Source organism: Sphaeramia orbicularis, chromosome 1 (assembly GCF_902148855.1).
Source record: "Sphaeramia orbicularis chromosome 1, fSphaOr1.1, whole genome shotgun sequence".
In the NCBI taxonomy this organism is placed as follows: domain Eukaryota; kingdom Metazoa; phylum Chordata; class Actinopteri; order Kurtiformes; family Apogonidae; genus Sphaeramia; species Sphaeramia orbicularis.
This window is the reverse complement of record NC_043957.1, coordinates 43,397,031-43,423,537: the sequence shown is the minus strand read 5'-3', so window position 1 is coordinate 43,423,537 and position 26,507 is coordinate 43,397,031. Positions and strand designations below refer to the sequence as shown.

The window sequence follows — 26,507 nt, the reverse complement described above, 5'->3', positions numbered from 1 at the left end:
TAGTGCATATAGGAGAGAAGACAGTAGATGGCATTACAGTTCAAGTCTGTGCTATGGAGTCCTTGTTTATGCATAAGTACAGAATAGCTGTAATGCAGCAATATGTAAATATAATATAATAAATTTTCACTCATGTAATAACTCTGATACTTTATAATCTGCTGCGTCATGTACAATACTTCCTAAACGCAGTATCTAATAAATTACATTGGACTTTGCAATAAATTATTACATGTTGTATAATGCGTTTTTACCTACTCTACTGGCTGAATTTTGCTTATGATGGTGTTTTTGGGGAGCTCCCTTAACACACCAGTCAGTAGTCACTGTCACCTTCACGGCTCAGAGTTTGGTTGTGCTTCTAAGATATGATTCAGAGAATATGATGAACAACGGGATTATAAGATCATTTTAGTTAGTGGTTTTAGGGGTCTGTTTAGACTAAGATCAAAGTCTGGTAAAGGTTCATACTGCCTTCCAAATATAACTATTGTGGGTAATTCATTTATCAGACAGGGGTAGTTGTTTGTTTACCTGCTTGACTAGTTTCAGTTACTTCCTGTAGCCTTTGTCTGAAGGACAAGCAGGTAAACAAACAACTACCCCTGTCTGATAAATGAATTACCCACAATAAGTCAACTACAAGTTGGAAGCTTCATTTAACTTAATTTAACAGATCACAAAAACATTTGCATTGGTTATTATATGATATGAAGTTCCTACATTTTGTAAAAAACACACTACGTGTTATAATTTATTACCAAACACATGAGAAATGTATTGAGTTGATACTCTTACAAAACATTGTTAAAAAAAAAAAAGAAAAAAAAGAGCAAAGTTAAAAATGTACTGCCATTTTGTGAAGTTTTTATAAAATGTCATGTTTTACCATGAATTGTTACTACACAATGTCAACAAAAGTCATAGCACCATCCCACATCACCTTTAAGGTAACAAAAGAATGGGAGCAAAACACACTCCAGGTGTTTTGGGGGGTGATTACCACCAGCAGGGCTCACCTGCTAATCCCTATTCATTAAGCACCATTTACCACAAATACAATGAAAAAGCAAAGGTAATTAGAAATCAGAGGATATAAAGATGCAATTAACATTTAAATTTATGTTTCTTTGTCCCCAGCTTTGCTCTGTGGGGACTGAGGAGAAAGGGGTGGTGGAGAAAAGAGGACTTTATTAATTACTCAGCAGGAGCTTGAGCAGACCCTCTCATACGCTCTGAGCCACACTGATGCCCCTGTGTTTTAATGAAGATTAAGACCACTAACAACACTGCAAGGTATCTGAACTTTCACAGTGACCAAGGGAACGATGCGCCATGCAGCAGACGCACTCTGTCTACATAAGAGGTGTTGCCATGATGCTGTATATCTTACAGCTCATCATCAGACATGTAGTTTCAGTAACAAGGGCTTTTAGGCACAGTCCAACTGCTGTGGCGGCAGCAGCGTAGAGGTATCTAACTGATGGATGGTTATGGGATAAGTCATGAAATGCCTTTCACTGTTTGTTTTATGTCTATTTGAGGACACTTTGCGAAGCTGTGATCAAGTCACTCAAGTCAGTCTGTGTTCATCTCGTGAGATTAAATTCCTTCTCTGTTGATTTCACATTCTGGATAACAGGACATACACACTGCACAACAAAGGTGAAGAAAAATAATAAAACCTCAACTGTCTCCAGATGAGAACCTTACACTTTTACACTTTTGACACGACATGTAGGAAAACAATATCAGTTCATACTGAGATGAATATCATTCTAAATAATTATTATGTTATCGGGGTTATAATGGTTTCAGTTTAAAAGGGTTTATTTTGTTTACAACAGTTACAAACGGTGTCAGTCTTTTGCTTGCTTAACTTGCTATTACTGAAATAATACTGCATCACCACAATAGTTTAGGTTTACCTTAAACATTGCGAAAAGTTCCACTGTGGCTAATCTTTGTCTCAAAAAGTAGGATTTAAAACCTTTTCTTTTCAGCATTTTTGCCTTCTCACATCTTATCTATGTGTGTTCCATTTATCTTATTACAACTTTTTGTCCCATGTTTATCATGATAACCTTTTGGCTACATTGCTCACCTCTTCTTTGTACCATTTATGTTTCATGTGTTTTTTAGGTCAATTTATAGTGATTCTTCAGAGTCTAAAGCGGGGTGCACACATAGGGATTTTGTCAATCTGAAGAGATTTTTTATCTGTTACAGACTCCACACAGTAAAATAAAAAATCAGGCATTGAACAGTTTTGATCGTACTGTGTGTGGCATGCTCTGATAATCTCAACACAGCACACCACATACATAACGATTCTGTCCCGCTATCGATCTAGAATCTAGTCCTCCAAGCCACAAATCTCACGTGATCAAACATGATCTAACAAAAACAAAGAAGAAGAAACAGCAACAACCGGAAAATGCCACACACAACATGTCATTTCAGTTGTGGTACAACTTGGTGCAGACGTTGAATAAAATTTCTCGGGCTTCCCACAGCTCCACCAGCTGGTGAGCATGATATCATGACTTCATTTCTGAGGTCCACTGAACTTTATTTACACCTGTTTCCTTGTTCCTCAGTCAGCTCACTTCTTGACTGGCTACATTCTGTTCCATGTCACAATTCACGGAGTCATGACTCGTGATTCGTCGGCTTTCCCCACACACAAAGATTTTTGGTCGTAAATAATGATCAAGTTTAATATTTACAATTGTCAGCCCCGACCAGTTTTGGAGCCAATTATTGGGACAAATTCACTCTTAACACACCTCAGACCACAGGAAAATCATATAGGATAATTTTATAAAACATAAGATAATCTGGCTGCTTCCCCCTGCCTGAGCTCTGATGCTCCCCTCCTGTCACCTGACAAACGCAATGGAAGTGGAGGTGGAGGTAGAGGTCTGCTCTGCCTCAGCGTGGCCACGGACCCCTCCCTCAGCAACCAGACACAGCAGCAGCTCCTTTTCATTAGGAAACCCAGTATTTAAGGGTCTAGTCTGTGCAGCGCTGGGTCATTGTCTTCACTGCACCTCATCACCTGGGCGGACTGGGCCATACTGTGAGCGTGCAGACTCCACCACTGTCCGTGGACATGTGATGTTTCATAGTCCATACATTTATCATCCCACATAATCCTACATTGATTGACACCATGTACGTGTACGCGGAGTCCCGCGGTCATAAAAGCTGAGCTTTGGGTGGACATGTCTGTGGAGTCAAGTCCACCCGACTCCTGGACTTTATCTCCATTTTAAGATTACAAAAGAAAAGTGTAAAAATGCTACATCACATAGCTTTACCATGACTATAAATGTTCAGTTAGCCCACTGTAACCTGCAGTGTGTGAGGCATTTCACTTCCTCTGTGTGTCTAGTGCTTACAAATTAAATCTAACCCACCTAAAAATGCTGAGACATAAACCGTGTGTTGTTTATCTTCAGTCAAGCAAAGTATATATCAAGCTGTAAGACCGTAACGTCCCCATCTCTGTGTGTTTGGTTTCTGGTCTGCTTTTTGCTTCTGTACCCGGTGAAGGGAAAATGAGGAACACATGAGAGAACCGAGGGTAGCACAGAGAAAAAGGAGAGAAAGTGAGAGATACAAGGAGATTCAAATACAGGATACAGGCTCAAGGTTTTTACTAGCATGCCCTGGGGCAGACTGGAAATCTAGAGTAGAACCTTCTCCCCATGGACTGCTTCACCTGTGGGCTGTCAGTGAGTGCAGAAACACCAACAAACCTCTACAAAAATATGACTTTGAAATAAAAGTCCAAAGCTTTTTCTTTTTTTTTTTATTCTTCCACAGAAGGCTTTGTATCCTTTCTCTTCTCCCTTCCTTTGACGAGTTATTTGTCACTTGATCATATTGCCGCTGATGTGTCACAGTCTAATATATACGGGCATTGTACACCTTTTTAATATACAATATGTATTTATATATACAAAAATATTTCAGTATTCTTACTCAAAGAACTGTCTGACAGAAAATACAAATACATGCCTGAGGATGCGGGAGGAATAACACACCCGATACTTGTGATGCTCAGCCTTTCAAAACCATCAAGAGGCCCTGTCCGGTTTCCTTTGGCGCAGACATAAATATACATATCCCCCATAATTGAAAACCGCGCTGCCACATAGGGACTTGTCTCCATTTGAATATGAATACAGTTCTCATTTCATTTTCTGCTTTTTTCAAATTCTGTCTCGTAAAAAAGATAACCCCAAACCTCACTCACCACCACCCCTTCAATAGAAATCATTCTGCTACACTCTGCCTATGTTCCTCCCAGTGACCCAGCCCCCTTCTCTTTTCTCCCCCCCCTTTTTTTTCCCTAAATCAACTGTGCACAAAATCAGCCACGAATGGCTTCTTCGACTTCACAAAAGCATTCCCACTGAACAAAATGTCTTAAGATTATATTTTACTGCAAAAACTACAAATGCAAAATAAGGGAATAATACAAGTACATGGGTTTTATTGTCACAGTGTGTGGACACTACTGGTATAAACAACTACTTTTTTCGACTTCCTCGGTTACTTCGGTATAAAAAGTCAGCGCCTGGTTACATTCAGCATCAGACCTCAAATCCCCAAGCACTGAACAGAAGTGAGCCGCTCTGCCTTGCCTTCACTCTTCCAAATTCTTCATCAGTTTTAACTGAGATGATTTTAGAAAAGGTGTGAAAGCTTACAACCTTCTTTCTGTTATCCTCTGCTGAATAACACAGCTAAAAAAAAAATAATAATAATCTGACAATGAGACTCAAGCTCAGATTCTTGATTAAAGAATCTCTGCTAATGATAGGTTATCATCAACATTAACCCATAAAGACCCAAACAGCCACTGGCAACCAACACCATCTACTGATCTAAACTGGTTAATACCTGTTGATCCATTAATCCTATCAATCCATGTAAATAATTGGTGTAAAATACAGTTTGTCATCTTTTCATGGTCATCAGATATGACCCATTTGGATGTTCAGAGGCTCTGCAGTGAACGTGGAAACACTGTCATCTTCTACAACATTGATTCACCAGTAAAACCCATGGAGTTGGATCAATGACAGTGGATGGAGACATTTGGTTGATTTTCAGTTAATGATATATTTTTTTTTTAGTCCCATTTTCTTCAGTTTTCTCTATTTCTGATAGAACAACCCTGAACTTTAATCGGAGCTTTAATGAACATCTACATGATCAGCAAATTAAATATAGGAAAATACATGATTTTCACTGAAAAACCACCATATACAGAAGATAATATTACAATAAATGGTGATAAATCACTTCAGAAAGGTTAAATATAGAGTAAAAAAAAATGTTTGACACAAAAGTAGCACTGGGTTAACTAGAAGTGAAGATTTACAATATGTTTTTTTATTATTATATTCTCATAGTAGCTGTTCATTTGGGGTAAAAAAAAAAAAAAAAAAACACATTGGAGCAAACAAATGACCATCTCTACAAGTGCAGACCAGAAAACCTCTACAGTATAGGTTGACAGATCAAATGTGTTTTTTTTTTTTTTCCAAACATCAAATGTAACAAACAAGGGCATAGACTAAAAATTATTTCATTTCTTTATTCATAAAATGCAATGCAATTAAAAGGAAGACAATTTCAGCTGCCAGCTTTCTTTACAGTTAAATTAATCGATTAAACAGTGATAAACAAATGCTAAAACTGCAGACAGTAGGACAGCAAAGCAATATGAAACATACCAAGCTGGACTAAAAAGACACCCCAGTGGACCAGCATTTAATAGGTTGATGCAAAGCCAGCACAATAGAGCGGGACCGGTAGTAAATTTCTACATCACTCATGTTCTCATTTGCTAAGCATGGAAAGCTCTAAATCAGTAAAAAGCTACACACTGTTTTCACACCACAGATTAGATCATGGTCTTTAACTAAAGATTTACAATCATTTGCTTAATGTCCAATCACTTGTTTGGGTTTCACATGATTTCCTAAATGAGAAAAATGTATCCGCAGAGCTCCTCGTAGCAAATATGCAACTGGGTATTAACTGCTGTGTGGAAAGAAGATTTGGATGTAAAACAGACAGCCAGTCATTTTGGCAAGAAAAGAAAGATCATTTTCAAAAGAAAAAAAAAAAAAATTCTCATTTAAGTTAAATGTAGTTTTTGCTAGGCACTGTAGGCAAAAAGCTCAAACTTATTTCCTTTGGATGGCATTGAGGCTGAAAGTGAGTGAACAGTGGCACAAAATGCAATATACGCACTGTGGATGCTTTAAAAAGAAACCATTACAAGATTTAAACAGCTGGAAAATGGATAAAGGCTAAAGATGTGGAACTAATGAGATGAAAACATAATACCAGGAAATCAGAACTATGAAAGGGCCCTCAGTGTCTAAAGTTACAACAATGAGAGCTATGCTAGTAAGAAAACAAGCTAATTGTGAGGTATCACTCATTATTTTCTGTTCAACTCATTAGAATCACGGGAAAATACTAAATATATCAATTAAATAGATTCCAGTTTGAGTTTTCAGAGACCTGACGGGTATCATGGGTAACATTTTTCACATGTTTGTAAAAACTGGTCACATTTTGCTACTTCTCCACTTAAAAAAACGAGGAAATTATTCCGCACAACGCTACAGGGAGGTTCTGAGTGAATGCAGCTCTATTGTGACAGCTATGGACGAAGTGTACAGTCACGGAAAAAAATTATTAGACCACCCCTTGTTTTCTTCAATTTCTTGTTCATCTTAATGCCTGGTACAACTAAAGGTACATTTGTTTGGACAAATATAATGATAACAACAAAAATAGCTCATAGTAGTTTAATTTCAGAGCTGATATCTAGCCATTTTCCATGTTTTCTTGATAATAACCAAAATCACTTCAGTTCTTGCATCAATATCTATGGCATTGTACTGACAAAAACAGTGCTTTTAGGCATTCCATGTTTTCTTTTCTGTCTGTTTTAGTCACGTGATACACACAGGAGTTAGTACTTGATTGCATAACCGTTGTTTTGATGACTTTTGATGGTCTAATAATTTTTTTCGCGACTGTAGATTTGTGTGTCTATGTATTTTAGACCTACATGCTGTCTTGCAGGCAGATACAAACTCAAAATAGTGCAGAGAGAGGAAATACCCATGTTATTGCATTTTTATACATCCAGCCTGCACAGCCTAAACAATGCTGTTACTGAGAGGCATTCCATACACGGCGCCCAAAGGCCAACCCCGTGAACTGACCTGAATATAACAAAACAGGAGGAAAAAAAAAAAACAAAACACACACACACACATAAAAAACACAGAGAGCAGTGACACTGAAGGTAAATATACAGCCACACATCTCTGCTGTACATAATTTAGTCTATACATGTTTTTTCTACCATTAAACTTGTTTTGTTCATATAAATAAGTTGCAATAGTTGGTTAAAAATGATCATAACATACAAAAATTTCAAACAGTTTGCTCTTGAGAGTTGGAAAAAAACAAAAATTCCTCTGTACTTAAACAAAGAGTAAACTGATCTCAGGACTTACAACAACCTTTTTACATTGGTTGCATTTGTGTGCATTACTTTTCATTTCAGTTTACTGGCACGTAATATAGATGCACTTAAATTTCACTTCAGCTTTTATAGAGTCGCAGAAAAAATTGTTAAACCATCAAAAGTCATCAAAAACAACGATTACGCAATCAAATACAACCTCCAAGTGTGTATCATGTGACTAAAACAGACAGAAAAGATGCTAAAAACTTACCATTTGTTTTTTTCTTTTTTTTTTTTTTTTTTTTTTTACTAAAACACACTGTTTTCAGGAAGAACTTAACTTTCAATATCTGCCCATTAATTATCGCTACTATAAATTGTAAATGCTTAAAACTAAGGTTCAAAATAATTGGCAAAAAATGACATTTTCTGACATTTTTATTGCAAAGAAAACATGAAGACACCTAGGTGGCCTGACTTGTTATAATGGCAGACTTAAAAGGGTAAAAGAAAATGTAAAAAGATGATTCAGGAGCAATAAAACCTAAAGAATACAGTCGTGGAAAAAAATTATTAGACCATCAATCGTCATCAAAAACAATGGTTATGCAATCAAGTACTAACTCCTGTGTGTATCATGTGACTAAAACAGACAGAAAAGAAACATGGGATGCCTAAAAGCACTGTTTTTGACAGTACAATGCCATAGATATTGATGTAAAACCTGAAGTGATTTTGGTTATTAGTAAGAAAACCATGGAAAATGGACACATATCAGCTCTGAAATTAAACTACTATGAGCTATTTTTGTTGTTATCATTCCATTTGTCCAAAACAAATGGAACTTTAGTTATACCAGGCATTAAAATGAACAAGAAACCTACAAAAACAAGGGGTGGTCTAATAATTTTTTCTGCAATTGTACATATTATATTAAATATTTACATACTATTTTTTTAATATGGTATATGGTGGGACTGGAAACCTGGTTTTGGCTTGAGGGGGGAAGCTGAGATCACTGCTGTACGGAGTTGTAGCTGCTGCCACAGACCACTCCATTATCTCCAAATGACAGCTAAATTGGCCTGTCAACAAAGCAACACCCATCTAAGCAACCTCCATGGTGCATTAGTGCTTCTTCCAAATACAGATCAGGGATATGGGGCATCTTTTCCATTCTGGAAGCCACAGGGGAAAATTAGTTTCTGAAAGCTGCACTATTCAAAAGTACAGGCTTGGCTAACTAAATCTTAGCTGAGCTGCTTTGTATTTTTATGACAGCCTAATGCTGAAGTAAAAAAAAAAAGAGAAAAAAAAGTCTGAGCACAGTGCATCAGGGGAACAAAGTCCTGCTGATGAATGGGGAAGGCAGACAATTAATGGTATGTTATTAATTCCAAATCAGAACTTCCCCTACTTCATCTTCTCTTGTCGCTCAGGGGATAGGAACTGATTTTTACTCGCCTTTAGCACAAAGCACCTACTCTTAAGTATCCAGCCATCCATTTATGCATGCGTGTTTGTTTAATCAGTTCAATTAAGAGCTATAAGTTCTTTAGCATTACAAACTGCACATTATAGCAGCAGCTCTGTTCTGACGCATGCAAAATGTGGATTAATCACCTGTGTCACCTTAAGCTTATCGACTCACTTCATCTACAAAACTTAAGCAGGTAACATTCAGTCAGCCAAGTCTGAATTGAAGTATTACTCCGTTAAACTCCTGAGAATTACATTTCTTGAATGCGTGTCTAGTAAATCCCTCAGGCAATGCCACTATCTTCATTCCAGGCTTTGGTGGACTCATCCCCTGAGATGCTTTACACCCTCTCTGCACCTCAGGTTTATCAGTCTATAAAAATTGCCCTGTATACATTTATGCCCACAGGATACGTGCCACTATGCATAATTAAAGAGTTCCTGCATTCCAAAAAGTTTCGCTGTGTACTGCTAAATATTCTATACGTCAAATTACAGGAAAATCAGCATCTACACCCCAGGATCTTAGTAGCATATTTATTTTGTTTTACAAATTTGTAAACCAACAGATTCTTGCAAAAACATGAAGCTATTTTGCATTTCTATACAGTTAGACTTTGAGGTAGGGAGCCAGCTTAGCAACAAGGAGACTGAAAATCAGACAAGCAGCTCATTTATAATCTTTTGGTTAGGTTTGTCTCAAATCCACCAGGAATTTCCTGCCAGATATATCCCTTACTAGCCTCCCTAAGAGGACTGTTTTTGTATATCAGTGCATATGCCCGTATAATTCAGAATACTGTAAGAATATGAGTGGGAGGAAAATGTATTTTAAAAAGTCATCAAAACCCTTCAAAGTAGTGTAGCTTTGCCTGAGTAGCAAGAACCCTCAGACTGGCCTGAAGCACAGATGAAGCATCAGACCAATTTGACCAGAGTAGGGTTCATTTCAAATGTTAGCCTTGGACCATAAGGGAAAGTTGGACAATCAGTTATAATGTGTGTGGTGGTGTCTGTTTGTGTGTGCTCTGTGCTGTACATGCAATATATGTGCCCCCACATTGATGAGAGTGAACAGAACTGAGTAGGCAAGCTGGCACAAGATGCTCCTGCAGAGAAGACCTTGACTTCAAGGCAAGATACCTTTTTTTTAAAAAAAAAGAAAAAAAAAAAAGTAATTTGCTGCACCCACCCAGAAATAAACTCCCAAGAGTTTTATGCTGAGAGGTCTGGGGATGCAGTTGGGTAATTCACTTTGGTTGCTTTTACCATTTAATTTGGGTGCCTGTCCATATATAAAAAGAAGGGTAAGAATATATAACAAACACTCTGTTAATCATTTCTCTCCCCTTCACTGTGAAATTAAGCCAAAAAACAAAGTGTGAAATTTGCCTTAAATCTACAATATTCTACGGAGATAATTTAAAGCCAACCTCAAAAACATAGTAGCTTTAGAAAATCTATTGTTATGTTAAATGATCTGATGCATAATAATAAATGTCTTTCACTTCGTGAGCTTCATGGAGATGTGAGAATTCAAATTGCCAAAGTGTCTTGGCAGAGCATCAGTCAGTCTAATTTAACAGGACTAAATCTATAGCTGGAGATAAACAAGAAGAGCTGACTAATTCCTGAAATCTGCGAACCGAGCTTTAATGAAAAAGAAGTGGAGAGCCTCATCACAATAGACCTAAGGCTGTAAGCTCCAACTGTAACCAGTATGGATGTATGGATCCTGTTCACAGATGACCCGTTCCACTCTCCTTGGGCTTCCTTCACAGCTCGCCGGTGCCTTATTGCCATCAAGACAAGACAGGCAGTGGCTAATTACTGTACAGCAACAAACAAACCAATACTTCTCTATCTCCCTGGTCATGTCCCATTACTTCAGCTTAGTCTGCCTATTCATATTTCTCTTGACAGGTGCATCTGTCCATGGAAAATGAGGCAGTGTTGTAATCGGCAGGCAGAGGATGTCGTAATTAAGAGATGTACCTCTGGGCTAACATGTGGCTCAGCCAAGGTGAAAATAACAGTGGGAGTGGAGTTTTATTGAGCACAACAGGGTCCTTGTCAATACGGCTGCCACTTGGCTTCATGTTTGAGGCGGTTATTAATGCATGGAGGTTTTTGCACATCTGTATATTTTTGTGCAGCTGTGTGTGTGTGTGTGTGTTTGCCTGACCTTACCCAGCGAGATGGCTGTGCTGTTCAGGATGTACTCTTTCCTCTCTGCCAGTTTTTCACAAGTAACAACAGAACACCTACATGTTCAAGTACAGAATCGATGTGAGTCAAGGAGAGGGAAAAAAAATATATATTGTGAAAGGAAACAATGCTGAGGGAGGAAGTGGCAGACGCTATGTGTGTGCATGCATGCAAGAGAGGAAGAGGAAAGCAGCAGAGAAATAAGAGAGAGCCTGAAATGAGACAGCAAGGATAGAAGTGCACAGATTGATATAGCAATTACCAGGAAAGCTATCCCTCAGTTAGGAATACATCTACATACATTAGACCCTGGTTGCTCCCCTGCCACTGTTTCTCTGAGGTTGGTTTAGCAGTGTCTCGTACTCAGCCTCAGCCACAAACGAAGCACGCGAAAAGGTCATCATTGGGTTTTGTGGATGCACTTACAATGAAAATCCTACCTATTGTGTATGCTGCTGCATGGTTTTAACACCGGAAGAAGGAATGCATCTCAGTGGGGGTGGGGGGGGTGAAAACTACCAGCCAGTGTTATCAGACAAAAACACAAATGTGTGGCAAATAAAAACAAGCTGCTGTTTATTTGTCTCCGGTCAGGATGTTTATTGGAATTTGCATGTTAACTTTAATTCAGTGTCTGAAAGTGTCATCCAAAAAACATGAAGGTAGCCAATTACCTGGCACTGAACAGATGGGTGCATGCAGCATTCAGAAAATGACTTACACTGGGAAGCGATGCTTGCCACAGTGAGATTCAAAGAAAGCCTGTCATGGACGCTTCCCCTGAGCTAGCAAGTAAATCCGGTTATAGTTAGCCCTTAATGTATGCAGAGTGAGGACCAGCGTATGCTTCTGTTATGTGGCTACAGGCTCTGCAATATATGGAGGAGAGTTTTGGATGAAAATACAACGCAGCTACCAAATAGGCTCAGAGTAAGCATGTAAGCACACTCGAATTTCAAACACTTCTGTTGGTTCAAGACACATCAGACGAACAGGACGAGAGAGAACAAGAGGAGAGGAGGAGGGAGGGAGGAAGGGAGGAAGGAGGGCAAGGATGATAGGGAGATGAGGGGGAGTGAGAAAGATGCTGTGTAAATAACCCCCACCCCCTAAAAAAAAAAAGAAGAAAAAAAAAAAGAGGTAGAGGACAAGCAGATGGAAATAAAAACCATGTTAAAGTGATCCAGTGCGACTTGGATCTCTGCCGCAGGCTCATAGCAATGCACTGCCAGAGTATGCATGTCTGCACTGTGTGAAAATGAAATGGGTGTCTGTGTTTCCCTCTGCTTGTGTGTAGTGTGTACACTGAAGTGAGCATCACTCACTTCAGTGGTTTTATCTTCGGTTGCTGTAGTTATACGAGATGATGACACAACAGAAATGGAAAGGGAGGTCTGCAAACTGTGTCATCTTCACTGTTCAGATACCTCGAACACAGGAAAGCAGTCGCTCAGACGGATGAGGGCCACGAGGTCAGATGTTCGAGGCTTTATCTGGTTAACGCTAATACAGGATTCTTTCTGACATAACGCACTTTAAGTATCTACATACATCAAAACATCTCAGGAAGAGAAGCCAGATAGCCTCCATCTCATTAAAGGTACCAAAACGCAATAGTGCAGGCTCTTTCTCGGAGCAGAAAATGAGCCCGAGTGAAAATCTCTGTTTCTAAGGACTTGCAGGAAAAAGGGATAAAAATGGAAAAGATAGAAAAGGGTGGGGAATAGGAGAGGAAAGGGTGGACAAGTGATGAATGTAATTAAACACTGCCATCTGCTGGTCACAGTATGAACACCCTGCATGCTTTGAGTCTGACGTTAATGTATTTTAACTGCTGCATTTTGGACCACCTGTTTGCATTAATCGAACTAAGGCCTATGCGGCATGTTCGGGCATCTTGCATCTTGAAAAAATAATTTTAAAAAAAGGGGGAAAAAAGCCCAAGATCATCATTATTCTGATGAAATCACAAGCACGGTGATCTTTCCCCTACTCTTCCTCTATTCTAATCGAATGCAGCAGCAGCAGAAGAATAAAAGATGGCTCTGTCATAACTCATACTAGGTGGGATCGGTAGCGCAGTGACATCACCCGAGTCGATGTATTTTATTTTTCTTCTGATTAGAAAGGTCGAAGTGGGAGATATTTACTTTGCTGGTATTCGCAAGATAATGTCTTCAGGCGTGACACTTTAAATAAGTGGGAGATAATGGGGAAAACCAACAGAATTGCAATTTTCAGTATCGGGTGCTTTTTGCATTTGACTGAACAAAGGTAGCAGGGCTCAAAGAGGGAGAAAGACAGGGCGACAAGCAGAGAAACTTTGCATAATTAACTATGCACAGCAGTTACCAGGCGACAGAGAGAGAGAGAGAGAGAGAGAGAGAGAGGGACTGCACTTTTCGAAGAGCATACACATAACAGTTCACATAGAATGACCAGAGAAAAGGCATTTCTACAGTGATAAATTATGGAGCTCATTGCACATTTCAACATATGCTACCAAAAATTCATAACCGCACCACTGAAGCCGTATTTTTTTTCTTTAAATCTAAAAGAATTAATATATTGTGTGAGTGCTGTGACCTAAAAATCTCTATGTGTGTGTACATACCCGTAGGGCCTCGACTCCATCTGTCCTCCCACTGAGCTCAGATCCCCAAACAAAGACTTTCATTCCAACGTGACAGGGTTTTTTTTTTTTTTACTGCATAGCAAGTATAAAGGTGGTTATCCGTAAGTTTCGTACCGCCTCTATCAAAAGCCGGCCCTTGGCAGCAGGAATAAAACTTATTTTGAGAGTGTTAAATGCACCGTCACCAACGTTTGCGTCCGAATGTGGAAGAGGGAAGAAGTGGACGCCATTCAGGGTGCAGCTGAATAGGATCTGGATGGTATGCAACCTGATGTTAATTAGCAAAACTATTTATATTAGGATCACAACTTCCCATACAAAGAATTTAGATGACAGTTACAGTGTTTAACAGTTAAAATGAAAGTCAGGGGGAAAACTACAACATCAGTTTTCATCAAACTTGGGCTTTGAAGGAACTTGTTAAGTATTGGAGCAGATCTTAAAGGATTTTTTAAAAATATATATAGATATATATACTTTTCCTCAGACTTTTTTATAAGATGGCACAATACAGTTCAGTACATTTCAGGATTGTGGAGCCTTGACAGAGGTACGCACTTTCTGCATTTCCATTTAGCTATTACATATAATCTGAAATGTTAACACTGTTTTTCAGCTGTGGTGTCACCTGGAATTTCTAGTAATTGATAAAAAACTAAATAAATAAATTACTAATAAAAATATTTTTAACGATTCAACATAGATTTCATTCTACAGGGTGGGGAAGCAAAATTTACGATATTTTGAGGCAGGGATTGAAAGACAGTGTATGACCAATTAGTTTATTGAAAGTCATGAGAATTTATTTGCCACAAGAAAATTTATATAATAGAAAATGTTTTTATTCTATGTGTCCTCCTTTCTCAATAACTGCCTTCACACGCTTCCTGAAACTTGCGCAAGTGTTCCTCAAATATTCGGGTGACAACTTCTCCCATTCTTCTTTAATAGTATCTTTAAGAAAGTCGACATTGCTGTGTGATGTTCTATTGGTAGCATGTCCTAAAATGCCCCAAATAGCATTATCCAGAGGGTTTAGATCTGGGCTAGAAGGCGGCCATAAACATGATTCCCAAAAATTGCTAAAGTTGGATTTGCGGAAATCTTGTATTTTTCTAGCTGTGTGGGCTGGAGCACCATCCTGTGTCCATACACAATTTCCATCTGGGTAGTTTGCTTTAAGCCATGGCAATACCTGGTATCTGGATGGATTTAGTTGGATCCTTTAGGATTTTGGATTTGAGAGCTTTAATAAAAGCTTTGGTACGTTTTTTGTTGCTTCCTCCACTTCCAGACTTTCTCGTAATAGTTTTGCTCATAGTCATTCTCTTCTTTCCATTATAAACAGTCTTTATGGACACTCCAACTATTTTTGAAATCTCCTTTGGTGTGACGAGTGCATTCAGCAAATCACGCACTCTTTGACGTTTGCTTTCCTGATTACTCATATGGGCAAAAGTTTCTGAAAAGGTATGGATAATAGTGTTAGGTATGATTATGACATCAATATATGTTTGGTTTCAAAACAATTGACGTAGTGCCTGCTGAGAAAAAACAACTAAATGTTCATTGTAAATTTTGCTTCCCCACCCTGTATAATCTGAAATGTTAACACTGTTTTTCAGCTGTGGTGTCACCTGGAATTTTCAGTAATTGATAAAAAAAACTAAATAAATAAATTACTAATAAAAATATTTTTTAACGAATCAACATATATTTCATTATACTTAAAATACTACAGACTTTTCCTAATAAAAATCAAGTTTAAATAAAATGCAGGATATAATATCTGAGAGGGCATATCTTGATTGACCTGATCATGTGACTGCAGTTGTTACTACGCTTCAACCTGCCCAGAGAAAGTCGTAGTCAGAAAACAAGACTGAACAGAGAATGGAAAGATTTCTTCGCCCGCCTGGACATCTCCAAGCGAAACTGAGAAGCAGACACCCAAAAGGTGCATTATATAAATTACATAGCCTAAATGTCGTCTAAAATTGACGTTTATTTGCGACATAGCATAGCAAACTATTACATGATCAAAAATAAATTAATTTCAGCACAAAAAATGTTTCTGTTTTGAATGTTGCCAGAAATTTGAGCCCAAAAAGGTTGGGAACCACTGTGTTAACGAATGCGTTTGTGGAGGTAAAGGTTTCCCAATGTGCGATATCTCAACACAAAATTCTGCAGACAAACCCTTCCAATATCCATAACTATGTCTAAAAGGTAAAAGGTGGAAAGGGGGTTCGTGTTGTCTCTTTGAGGCACGCCAAACTATGCTTGAATTGAGTAGACTTGAAATGATGTTGACCTCCCTTCTACTCTTTTAATGGATCTTGTACCTCAACGTCCTTACTTGACTGGTTCCGAACTAATTCTGGGTGTCAGTGAAGCAAAAAAAAAATACAGATGAGGTCATTCACTCTTTCTTGTCTTATTCATAAGCTGCCCTTTAAATGCAGTTACAGACCCGCATCTATGCCCAGCATTTAAAATTCTTGTCTAACCTTTGTGTCACGGACTGTAATGTGTCAGGAGAGGCTCAGGTTCTGTGCTCAACATCTTTGCCATTTTCATTTTTGTGGCACATAAACCACATTCAGCCTCAGAAATTGAGAAACACGCCTGTGTCCCCTGGATGTATTTTTTTCTAATTAGAGAAGAAGTAGAATCCACATATACAAGGCAATCTATACTCGCTATGTTTTTTTTTGTTTTTTTTCCTGTTGCTGCTTTTCCGTATGATTACTTAGTCTAGGTATTGCAACAGGGGAGATGAAACGTACTCAGTGCCCTTTACTTGAGTCTTCACTTCCTCTACAGTCTCTAATGAGATGTCGTTTCTATATGGTTAAAATGCTTGTTACATTACAAGTACTTGTGGGGCCGCCATTTTCCGTTTTGTGGAACAGATGCAATGAGGAACAAGGTTTTTTTCTTTTTTTTTTTTACTTTTGCATTTAAAGTAAATGTTGTACAAGGATAAATGAAGGGACAAAGAAATACTGGTTGCAGAAAATGGAGTGTAGAGGAATCAAAACATCTGTTTGTTCGATAAGAAACAAGTCACAGTATTTCATAGATTTTTAACAACAAATGTCAATATGGACCAAAGGTTCAAAGTTGTACTCTCTGTGCTGTAGTCAGGTCTGCCAATAATGCATCCAACCACTGCAGAGGAGTCAAAACATGAGAAACAGATCAAAGCTGACTGGGGACAGGGAGCAGTACCCCCAAACCAGATAAACAAAATCATCCAACTCTGAAGCTTCCAGAGGAAGTCCATTATTGATAATGAAGCAGGCAAGCATGTCATGTGAGTCATGGGTTTGTGTGAAGTGAAAGAGAAACCGCCAGTTTGGTTGGAACACAGCTTTGTCTGTTGTATCACACCACTGCAGATTCATATGCATGGACTTTCTATGAGCTGTGTGTGTTTGACATCACGTAGAACCGTCTACAGTATATTTGCACATAAACACACGGCACAGACACAGCCACGCGTATGAAATGTTGCTCAGTATATCAGGTCATTACTATTCTGAAAGGATCTGACCATAGTCTGTGACTGTAGTAAGTTACGAATTAAACATGCATCAGCTTCAGGCGAGCACAGAGGGCTAAGCAAAGGGCAATTTGTCTCATTTAACTGCTGCCTGTCTGCCAAATGAAATGAAATTATGCAGGTCTTTGGCTTTTCTAAAACGCTGTACTGCTTTACATAAAAACGTCGATGTGATTACTATAGGCCATGGCCTCAAACACAATAACAGGTTTAATCAAAACTAAAATTTACTTCTCAAATCTTCCAAAACCCTTAATACTAACATATCTTTCAGCTATTTACTCATTAAAATGTTAATGTCTACATTTAAGCTGATGGATATTAAGATTCTCCTCACAGCAGAGGAAACAATGACTTCAAACATGAGGCACTTGACATTTCCAAAACTCACCACATGGGGTCACTCACATACTGTAAATGTATACAGCACAACGCAGTTTGGAAACGCATCATATGTAAAACAACTCAAGACGGGCAGAAATTTGAGCCCAGATATTTGTACGTGTTTCTGACAAAAACAGAATTATGAAGCTATAAAGAAAATACAAATAAAGAAACTCCCTGATCTGAATTAGTATGTATTACGTTTGCAGCGTCTGTCTGCTGATTTTCAGATGCAGACTGTCCAGACTACAGATTGAGTCGGTATCTCCTGTAACTTGCAGCACAAAACAAACAACAAAAAAACAAGGCCATCACATTTTATAGCAATCTGGCAGGTCTCCTCCATTATCTAATTGCTAAATGACCTCAGTGCATTTACTGCTGCCAATCTCTACCCATTTCTTGTACATTACACTAATAATGCTGTATTTAGGACTGGGTTTACGATCCATTTGATGGACAGATCCAGATTAGATCGTATACGGAAGAAAAAAGGTATTGATTCCAGTCAAGACAAGTGGCAGCAGCAGAAGGCATGGGAAATTATTTAGAGGGAAAGTGATTTAACATAATGGAACCAAATTTTTTTTTACATGTCCTGTAAAATTATTTAAATGCAGGTAATAAGGTACTTCAAAATAACATAATAAATGTTAAAGTAAGTTAGTAAGGCTGTAGAACATTTCATTCTTCTTCTTCTTCTTCTTCTTATTATTATTATTATTATAAATACTATTTTAAGAAATCTGGCACAAATCAAATCTGTAGTGTTTTTATTATACATACTAACAGTATTTGGCCTCGTATGTATTACAAGAAAACCCTGAGTCATAATCACAGAAAATAGTCCTGAATTATTATTATTATTATGTTTTTTGTTTTTTTTTAAAGAATACAATTTAAGTAGGAAGTCTGTTTATTTTTTTTGCCTGTGTGCTGCTAGTGTGATGAAACCTAAGAGCAGCAAAGTTTCTAAAGTCTAAATACACATCAGCCTTAACGCTAGCTGAAAGGGACATTCAATTCAATGTTATCTGTAAAGCCCAATATCACAGCAAGGTCGTCTCACGGGGATTCACAGAATTGAATAGTTAAACAGTTGATGATGCAAATGGATTAATGTCCCGGGCATCCCCTGTCCTTCTCAGCAAGGAAAAACTAAAAAAAAACAAACAAACAAACAAAAAAACAGTAGGAAAACGAGAAACCTTGGGGAGAACCGCAGTGACAGAGAGATCCACTCCCATGGATGGACAGGCTGCAGATGTGACCAGGACTGACGGACATCCAATTCTATGCTTTGCAAAAGTTCATAAGTGAATCAGCTGTCGCATTCACAACTGCATGGTGATCATGAGCAAACGCATCAGAAAGGCTGACTTTGCGTTAGGCTGGACATGGGGCATTTTACTCTGAACACACCATTATCCACTTGAGGAAACCCTGACCACCCTCTGCACCACCTTCTGAATGGGCGGTGGCGCTCCTCCAACAGACTGATCCAACTCTGCAGCCACAAGGACAGATAAAGGAAGTCTTCGCTGCCCAGTGCTATAACTCTGTACGACTACACACCTCTGGCTGACAGACACCTGCTTTAAAGCTCACATACAATTTTTAGTAGCTGTATTGCACTTCATGACTCATACACTGTTACCAACTCACAATTACAGGGTGGGGAAGCAAAATTTACAATTTTTTGAGGCAGGGATTGAAAGACAGTGTATGACCAATTAGTTTATTGAAAGTCATGAGAATTTATTTGCCACAAGAAAATTGACATAATAGAAAATGTTTTTATTCTATGTGTCCTCCTTCTTTCTCAATAAATGCCTTCACACGATTCCTGAAACTTGCGCAAGTGTTCCTCAAATATTTGGGCGACAACTTCTCCCATTATTCTCTCATTCTCTCCCAAACAGTCTTTATGGACACTCCAACTATTTTTGAAATCTCCTTTGGTGTGACGAGTGCATTCAGCAAATCACACACTCTTTGACGTTCGCTTTCCTGATTACTCATATGGGCAAAAGTTTCCGAAAAGGTATGGATAATAGTGTTAGGTATGATTATGACATCAGTATATGTTTGGTTTCAAAACAATTGACATAGTGCCTGCTGAGAAGAAACAACTAAATGTTCATTGTAAATTTTGCTTCCCCACCCTGTAATTATCCATTTTGCACATTTTATTTAGTTACATATCTCACTTTCAATTGTACAGTTAATTTATTCTTCACTGTAATGCTTTTTTAGCCATTCCACCTTGGTATATTGTACATAAAGTCCTCTTACATTATTTGTTATCTAGCACATATGTTTCAGTATTAAACCAAGTTGATGTAAATAAACTTGCGCTATTTTGAAACTGCTGTGATTTACTGACTTTATTTGCACTGCTGTAACAAGACCATTTCCCAGCTTTGAATAGACAAAGGATATCTGAACCTGAATGATTCAGAACCTCATCGCTGGCCTGACTTGAAGCTCATGTACAGTATTTTCACACTGACTGTTCACTGTCAATGTATAACCACTAGATGGCAGCAGAGAATCATGTTACTGAAGGCGGCGGACGGCAGAATGTCTCGAGTTTTCTTATGTCACAAATTCAGCAGTTTTAGAACAAGGTAAAAAGAGTGAAAATTCATATGTAGGACGGTGTACAGTGTCCATATGTATTTTTTGTTTTCCTGAAATTATAGCAGTGGTGGAAAGAAGACACTGGTTTTAAAGTAAAAATGAGTATATGTATAGGGTATAGAGTATATGTGGTGAAGTAACTATCGAAAGAAACAGAAATGGTCTCTTCAGTCAGGTACGGTGATACAGCACCAAAAGTCAAACAGAGAAATAGTCTTTAACATGATGACAACAGATACAGATAAGAACTGCCCCCATGCACACTGCTGTGCTTTTACTAATGTAATGATTGTATCTGAGTAGATCATGGAGGGACAATGGAATATTAATTGATTGTAAATGAATTGAAAAAGCCTAAAGACTTCCCTAAGTTACCTCAATATATGTACAGAACAGAACAGAACCGAACCGAACAGAATAGAATAGAATAGAATAGAATAGAATAGAACAGAATAGTCTTTAATGTCGTTGTGTTTACAATGAAATTAGCAATACTACTCCAGTCAGTGCAATAATATGAAAAATAGGACCTGCAGTCCAACAGCATATTTAAAGACATTAATTGACATTTGTTTGACCTTTCGAGATCACTCAAGGTCAAAGGTCATGGCACTAAATGAATGCCCATATGTGACTTCCTATCTATTGCCAATAGTAATTATATCAATATCTTCAACTGTTTTCAAGTTATGGCACTTTGAAATTTTCCCATTATAAACCAATGGGGATTTTTAAAATTTAAGAAATTCATTTAAAAAATTAAAAAATAAATATTTCTCAATTCTCTGAACAAACTTGGTAGACCTTGCCCCAAGGAAACCTCATCTATGAATTTCAATTGATTCTGGTCGACTGTTTTGGAGAAGAACTTTCTAGAACTGTGGACATAGATGACCTTAGGTTTAACCTTTCAAGGTCAGTCAAGGTCAAAGGTTATGGCACCAAATGAAAGTCCATATGTGACTTCCTATCTATATTCTATATATTCTTTGAACAAATTTGGTGGACCTTACCCCAAAGATGTTCCACAACAAATATCAAGTCATTGTGACTGTCGGTTTCAGAGAAAAAGAGTCTTGAAAAATTGTTTACAGGTGGACGACAGATGGACATCAACTGATACCGATAGTCCATCGGACCCTTAGGGCTGTTGGACTTTAAAAAACCAATCCATCAAAAAATAAAAATAGAGCGAACATAAAATTACAAAACCTAAAAAGGTAAATAAATAGAATATAGAATTTGACAAAAAGTTAAATAAGAATAGACCTAAAGTAGAATAAAATTAAAATAGATATAAAATATGAATAGACACAGTATTTAACCCTTTCATGCATAGTGGTCACTCCAGGGGACAGCTATTCTACAGTTGTTCTCTTATATATTCATGGGTTTTGTTGTTTTACTTGCATATCAACACAGTGGACACTTACGCAACACCCCATACATTACAATTCACACCATTACTATTCCTGTTCTTGCTAAACCTGATCTGCAGTAACATATTTGAGTCGAAATCAATTGCTAATTATTATTAGACTGTAATTTAAATGTCTTTTAAAACAAAAAGTAGTTTGTTTTTTTTTTTGTTGCATATTATCTGAGTGAGTTATAACTAGTATTATAGTATGTTAAAATGTGAGGAAACATCAGATTCACAACATTAAAAATGATTTTATTTAATAGTTTTCACACAGTATGTCAGTAAATACATGTTTCTTTGCTTCAAAAATTAAATGCATGGTGTCCAGCTGAGGGACATTTTTGTAACTCCATGAAAAATAGTTTCATAAAAAAAAATTTCAATCACATTGTTTTTTTCCTACTTGAAGAGGAATAAATACATTGAGGAAAAAAATCTTGATTTTGGTAATATTAATTTATGCATGAAAGGGTTAAAATATTAACAGCATGCATATCTGTGAATGAGTCTATAAAAATGTTGCATTTATGTTTGACAAATATTGAATACACACTGCGTTGTTACTGCACAACTTACTGCACATAATTCACATTATAGAGGGTTCATGTCTGTAAGTCTGTTCTTTATAGTTGTATTAAGTCAGAAAACGATATTGCAGAACCAGAGCTTACCAATTTACAGGGTGGGGAAGCAAAATTTACAATATTTTGAGGCAGGGATTGAAAGACAGTGTATGACCAGTTAGTTTATTGAAAGTCATGTGAATTTATTTGCCACAAGAAAATTGACATAATAGAAAATGTTTTTATTCTATGTGTCCTCCTTCTTTCTCAATAACTGCCTTCACACGCTTCCTGAAACTTGCGCAAGTGTTCCTCAAATATTGGGGTGACAACTTCTCCCATTCTTCTTTAATAGTATCTTCCAGACTTTCTCGTAATAGTTTTGCTCATAGTCATTCTCTTCTTTACATTATAAACAGTCTTTATGGACACTCCAACTATTTTTGAAATCTCCTTTGGTGTGACGAGTGTATTCAGCAAATCACACACTCTTTGACGTTTGCTTTCCTGATTACTCATATGGGCAAAAGTTTCTGAAAAGGTATGGATAATAGTGTTAGGTATGATTATAACATCAATATATGGTTGGTTTCAAAACAAGTGACGTAGTGCCTGCTGAGAAAAAACAACTAAATGTTCATTGTAAATTTTGCTTCCCCACCCTGTACATATACGCGACTGGAAAATATCAGATCATATGAGTGCACCAACTGTCTACTGCAACATTAACTACAACACTACACTTGTATCCAAGTAAAGGACAGTTGGTATGGTGCATTCACGCGGCACATTTTAAATGAAAGTAGTAGTCACTGTATTAGAGTGGGAGTGGAAATGTAGAGGTGTTGTTTTAGGTTACTGCATCACATCAAGTTCATTAATGTGAAAATATAGTGGGATGAGGAAGGAAAACATCTTTGGGTGACTCACATCAAATTCATTGAGGGCAGCAGCCAGTTCTCCGATGCCAGCGTGGCCATGCTTCTCGTCAGTGGGAGAGGTGGCCTGAGCAGCGCTGGAAATGCCTCCGATGGCCTCCTGCACCTGCTTGAACACGTAGTCTCGGTTGGCACGTGTGGCGGCCACGTCTGGGTGGCGCAGGAAAGCCTGTGAGGCCGTGTACAGCATGGTGGCATTTTTCTTAAGGGCCCCGCGTGCCGCTGCCATCTCATCTCGACACTGAGGGTCTTTGAGCTCCTGAAAAGTGAATGTTTACCAGTTAAGCACCGTCCTTAAAAACATAATTAACTAAATAAATCTGGTTTCAGTTTCCACAAATTAAACCTGGACACATGAGTTCATGACCCGTGTTATAAATAAGAGTTGTTCCCACTGCACAAAGTAACAGCGGTGTCAGCAGATCAGCAACCCCAGAGCTGGACAGGATTCAGTGCTTTGCTGTGGGAATGTTCAGCAGGGTGGATTTTTGCCAACATGACACTTGAAGGGAAAAAATCCTTTAAAAGCTCTTTGTCAGTCCAAGGGCCATATTAGAGAAAAAATGTCCCAACATAAGCATGAATTATCCTCCTGGGTAAAATAAGCACTGGTGTGGATATTCTGCTGATTTATTAAATTGTGACGTGCCAATGAATACTCGCCTTAAACGCAAAACACACACTTAGCATCTGCATTTAGCTGTTTTACAACATTATTGTTACTGCTTTAACCCATAAAGACCCAAATATCCACTGTTGACCAAAAGTATCTGCTGATCTAAATTGTCTCATACCTGTTGATCCACTAATCCTATTGATACATTGAAATTATTCAGGTAAAATGCAGTTTGTCATCTTTTCCTGGTTATCACATTTGGATGTTCAGAGGCTCCATAGTGACCGTGGAAACACAGTCTCATCTTCTACAACACTGATTGATATTGAATGACAGTGGATGGAGGCTCTTGTTTTGATATTTAGTTAATGATATATGTTCCTGAAAAGGTCACTTTTTCTTAAGCTTTCTCTGTTTTGGCTTTAATAACCCTTAACTTTAATCTCAGCATGATGATTACACTACATGATCTGTACATTAAATATGGGAAAATACCTGATTTTCACTGAAATAATGCAAAATACAATGGGTAATTTTACAATAAATGGTGACAAATCACTCACAAATGGTTAAATAGAGTAAAAAATGTATTTGGGAAATGCCACAAAAGTAGTACCGGGTCTTTATGGGTTAATGCCAATATCTCAAAAAAAAAAAAAAGTTTATTCTTTAACTCTTTAACAACTGCAAACTCTCCAGTACTTGGAGCTTTCCGACGCGATACAAGAACTCTTTGCAGCAGGAATGTGTGACTCTATTACAAGTAGAAACCAACTGTATCAGAGACTTCTGCACAGACTAAAAAATAACACCTGGAAATAACAAAAAATATTAAGCCATAATATGGATACTGAATGTTCAAGACCAAAAAGCATGTTTGAGCAGATGTAAAATAGTTGAAAGTTTATTTTTGCAATTTCAAAAAGTTCCATTATGGAGATTTACAGTTGTTTCTGACAATAAATATGCTAAATACTTCAAGTCTGTTTTGTTTTGTTTTGTTTTTTTTACTAAAATGCACGTTTTAAGCATTTATTATTCATAATAATGATCATTAATAGCCAGATATTGAAAGTTAAGTTCTTCCTGAAAACAAAGATGCAAAAGAATGGGCAAAAATTGGGCATTTACTGACACTTTTATTGCAAAGAAAACATGAAGACACCTAGGCAGCCTGTTATAATGGCAGTCTTACAGGGTTTCTGCTGGTATCAGCAAACCCAATTTAATGCTTTTTAATGCCCTTTTTAATGCCACTTTAAACAAATTTAATGTCCATGTCCAACTGTAGATACAGTTTTATAAATAGTTTTATTTATACATGACAGTTTACCATTAACAGGCTTTAACCAGGTTCTGAATAGTTCTCCTTCCAATCACTTCTACTGAAACTTGCATTTTCCCATTTTTCCGACATTTGCCAATATTCCCTCCGCTCGTTGCGTTCCGAGCATCCGGTGTTGTGACTTTGTGTATCGGCCATAAGCAATAGCCAATTAAAGGGTTCCGCCTGTCAATCATCACACTATACTTCCCATCAAAATTATTAAATGTTTATATAATCAAAATAAATCGTGAATAACAATGTTTTGTTTTTTTTTCCATCAAGTGCATTTAATTTTTTAATGCCTCTAGGACATTGAATTTAATGCTTTTTAGTGCCATTTAAGACCTTAATTTTCACAAAATCTATTTAATGGCTTTTTAATGAACCGCAGAAAAACTGTCTTAACCTTTAGGGATCTGAGCTTATTTTGGCTGTTTTTGAGTACTTTTGATTTTGCCTTTAAATACTACATAAAGAAATGGTTGTTTGTTTTTTTTCAGCACAAGTTCATGTATCTCATCTGCCTATTATTTTTTCACTTTAACCTACTATATCAGTACAAAAGGCCAAAAAACACACAAAAAATATAAAATCCAATTTAAAAAATGTATAGAATTTATTGCATAAATAACACAAAGACAGTTAACAAACCTTTTCAAAGACTTTAAAACTGAATATTGGTTCCAAATATTAGGTATATAAAATCAAAATTGTAATAAATTAAAACTATATTCAAATATTTGACATAAAAGCATATCTTTACATAGGTGTTTTCTCCGGTTTTCTCACCCCCATCCCCCCACCCCGGGTTACACATCTGGTTCAGGTAGGGGTCATCTTCGCCTTTACCTGTAATGCTAATGCAGTATGTGGCTTAGAATCCGCAGATTCGGCCAGTTTTTTTTTTCCATTTTGAAAACGGACAAAAAATGACAAAGATATGGTCAGAAATATAACATTTGCTTTATATCACTATAAAAATGCTATATCGCTTGTTTGCTCTAGTTTTAAAGCGTCATATCTCCGGTTGTATTTACTCTATCGACATCAAATAAAAAGTGGGAGAGTGTTTCAAGTCCGCACTTTTGAATGCAATTGTCCTCAGTGGTCTACATGAGCGACTTCCGATGCCACGACGTGTTGAAAATGTCATGTGATTCAGTCACTGAGCCTTGACCGTGGACCTCTACGGGTTAAAAGGGTCGAGTTA

The 26,507-nt window shown here is 37.5% G+C and overlaps 1 protein-coding gene across 1 annotated transcript in view; it reads right to left on the bottom strand.

The window, feature by feature from the left end:
• The window catches only part of ctnna2 (catenin (cadherin-associated protein), alpha 2), a 602,172-nt gene that overhangs the window by 493,521 nt on the left and 82,144 nt on the right, over positions 1 to 26,507 (bottom strand). The window contains 1 exon segment of the mRNA XM_030138923.1: positions 23,347 to 23,613. Coding sequence (XP_029994783.1) covers positions 23,347 to 23,613 — 267 coding nt within the window.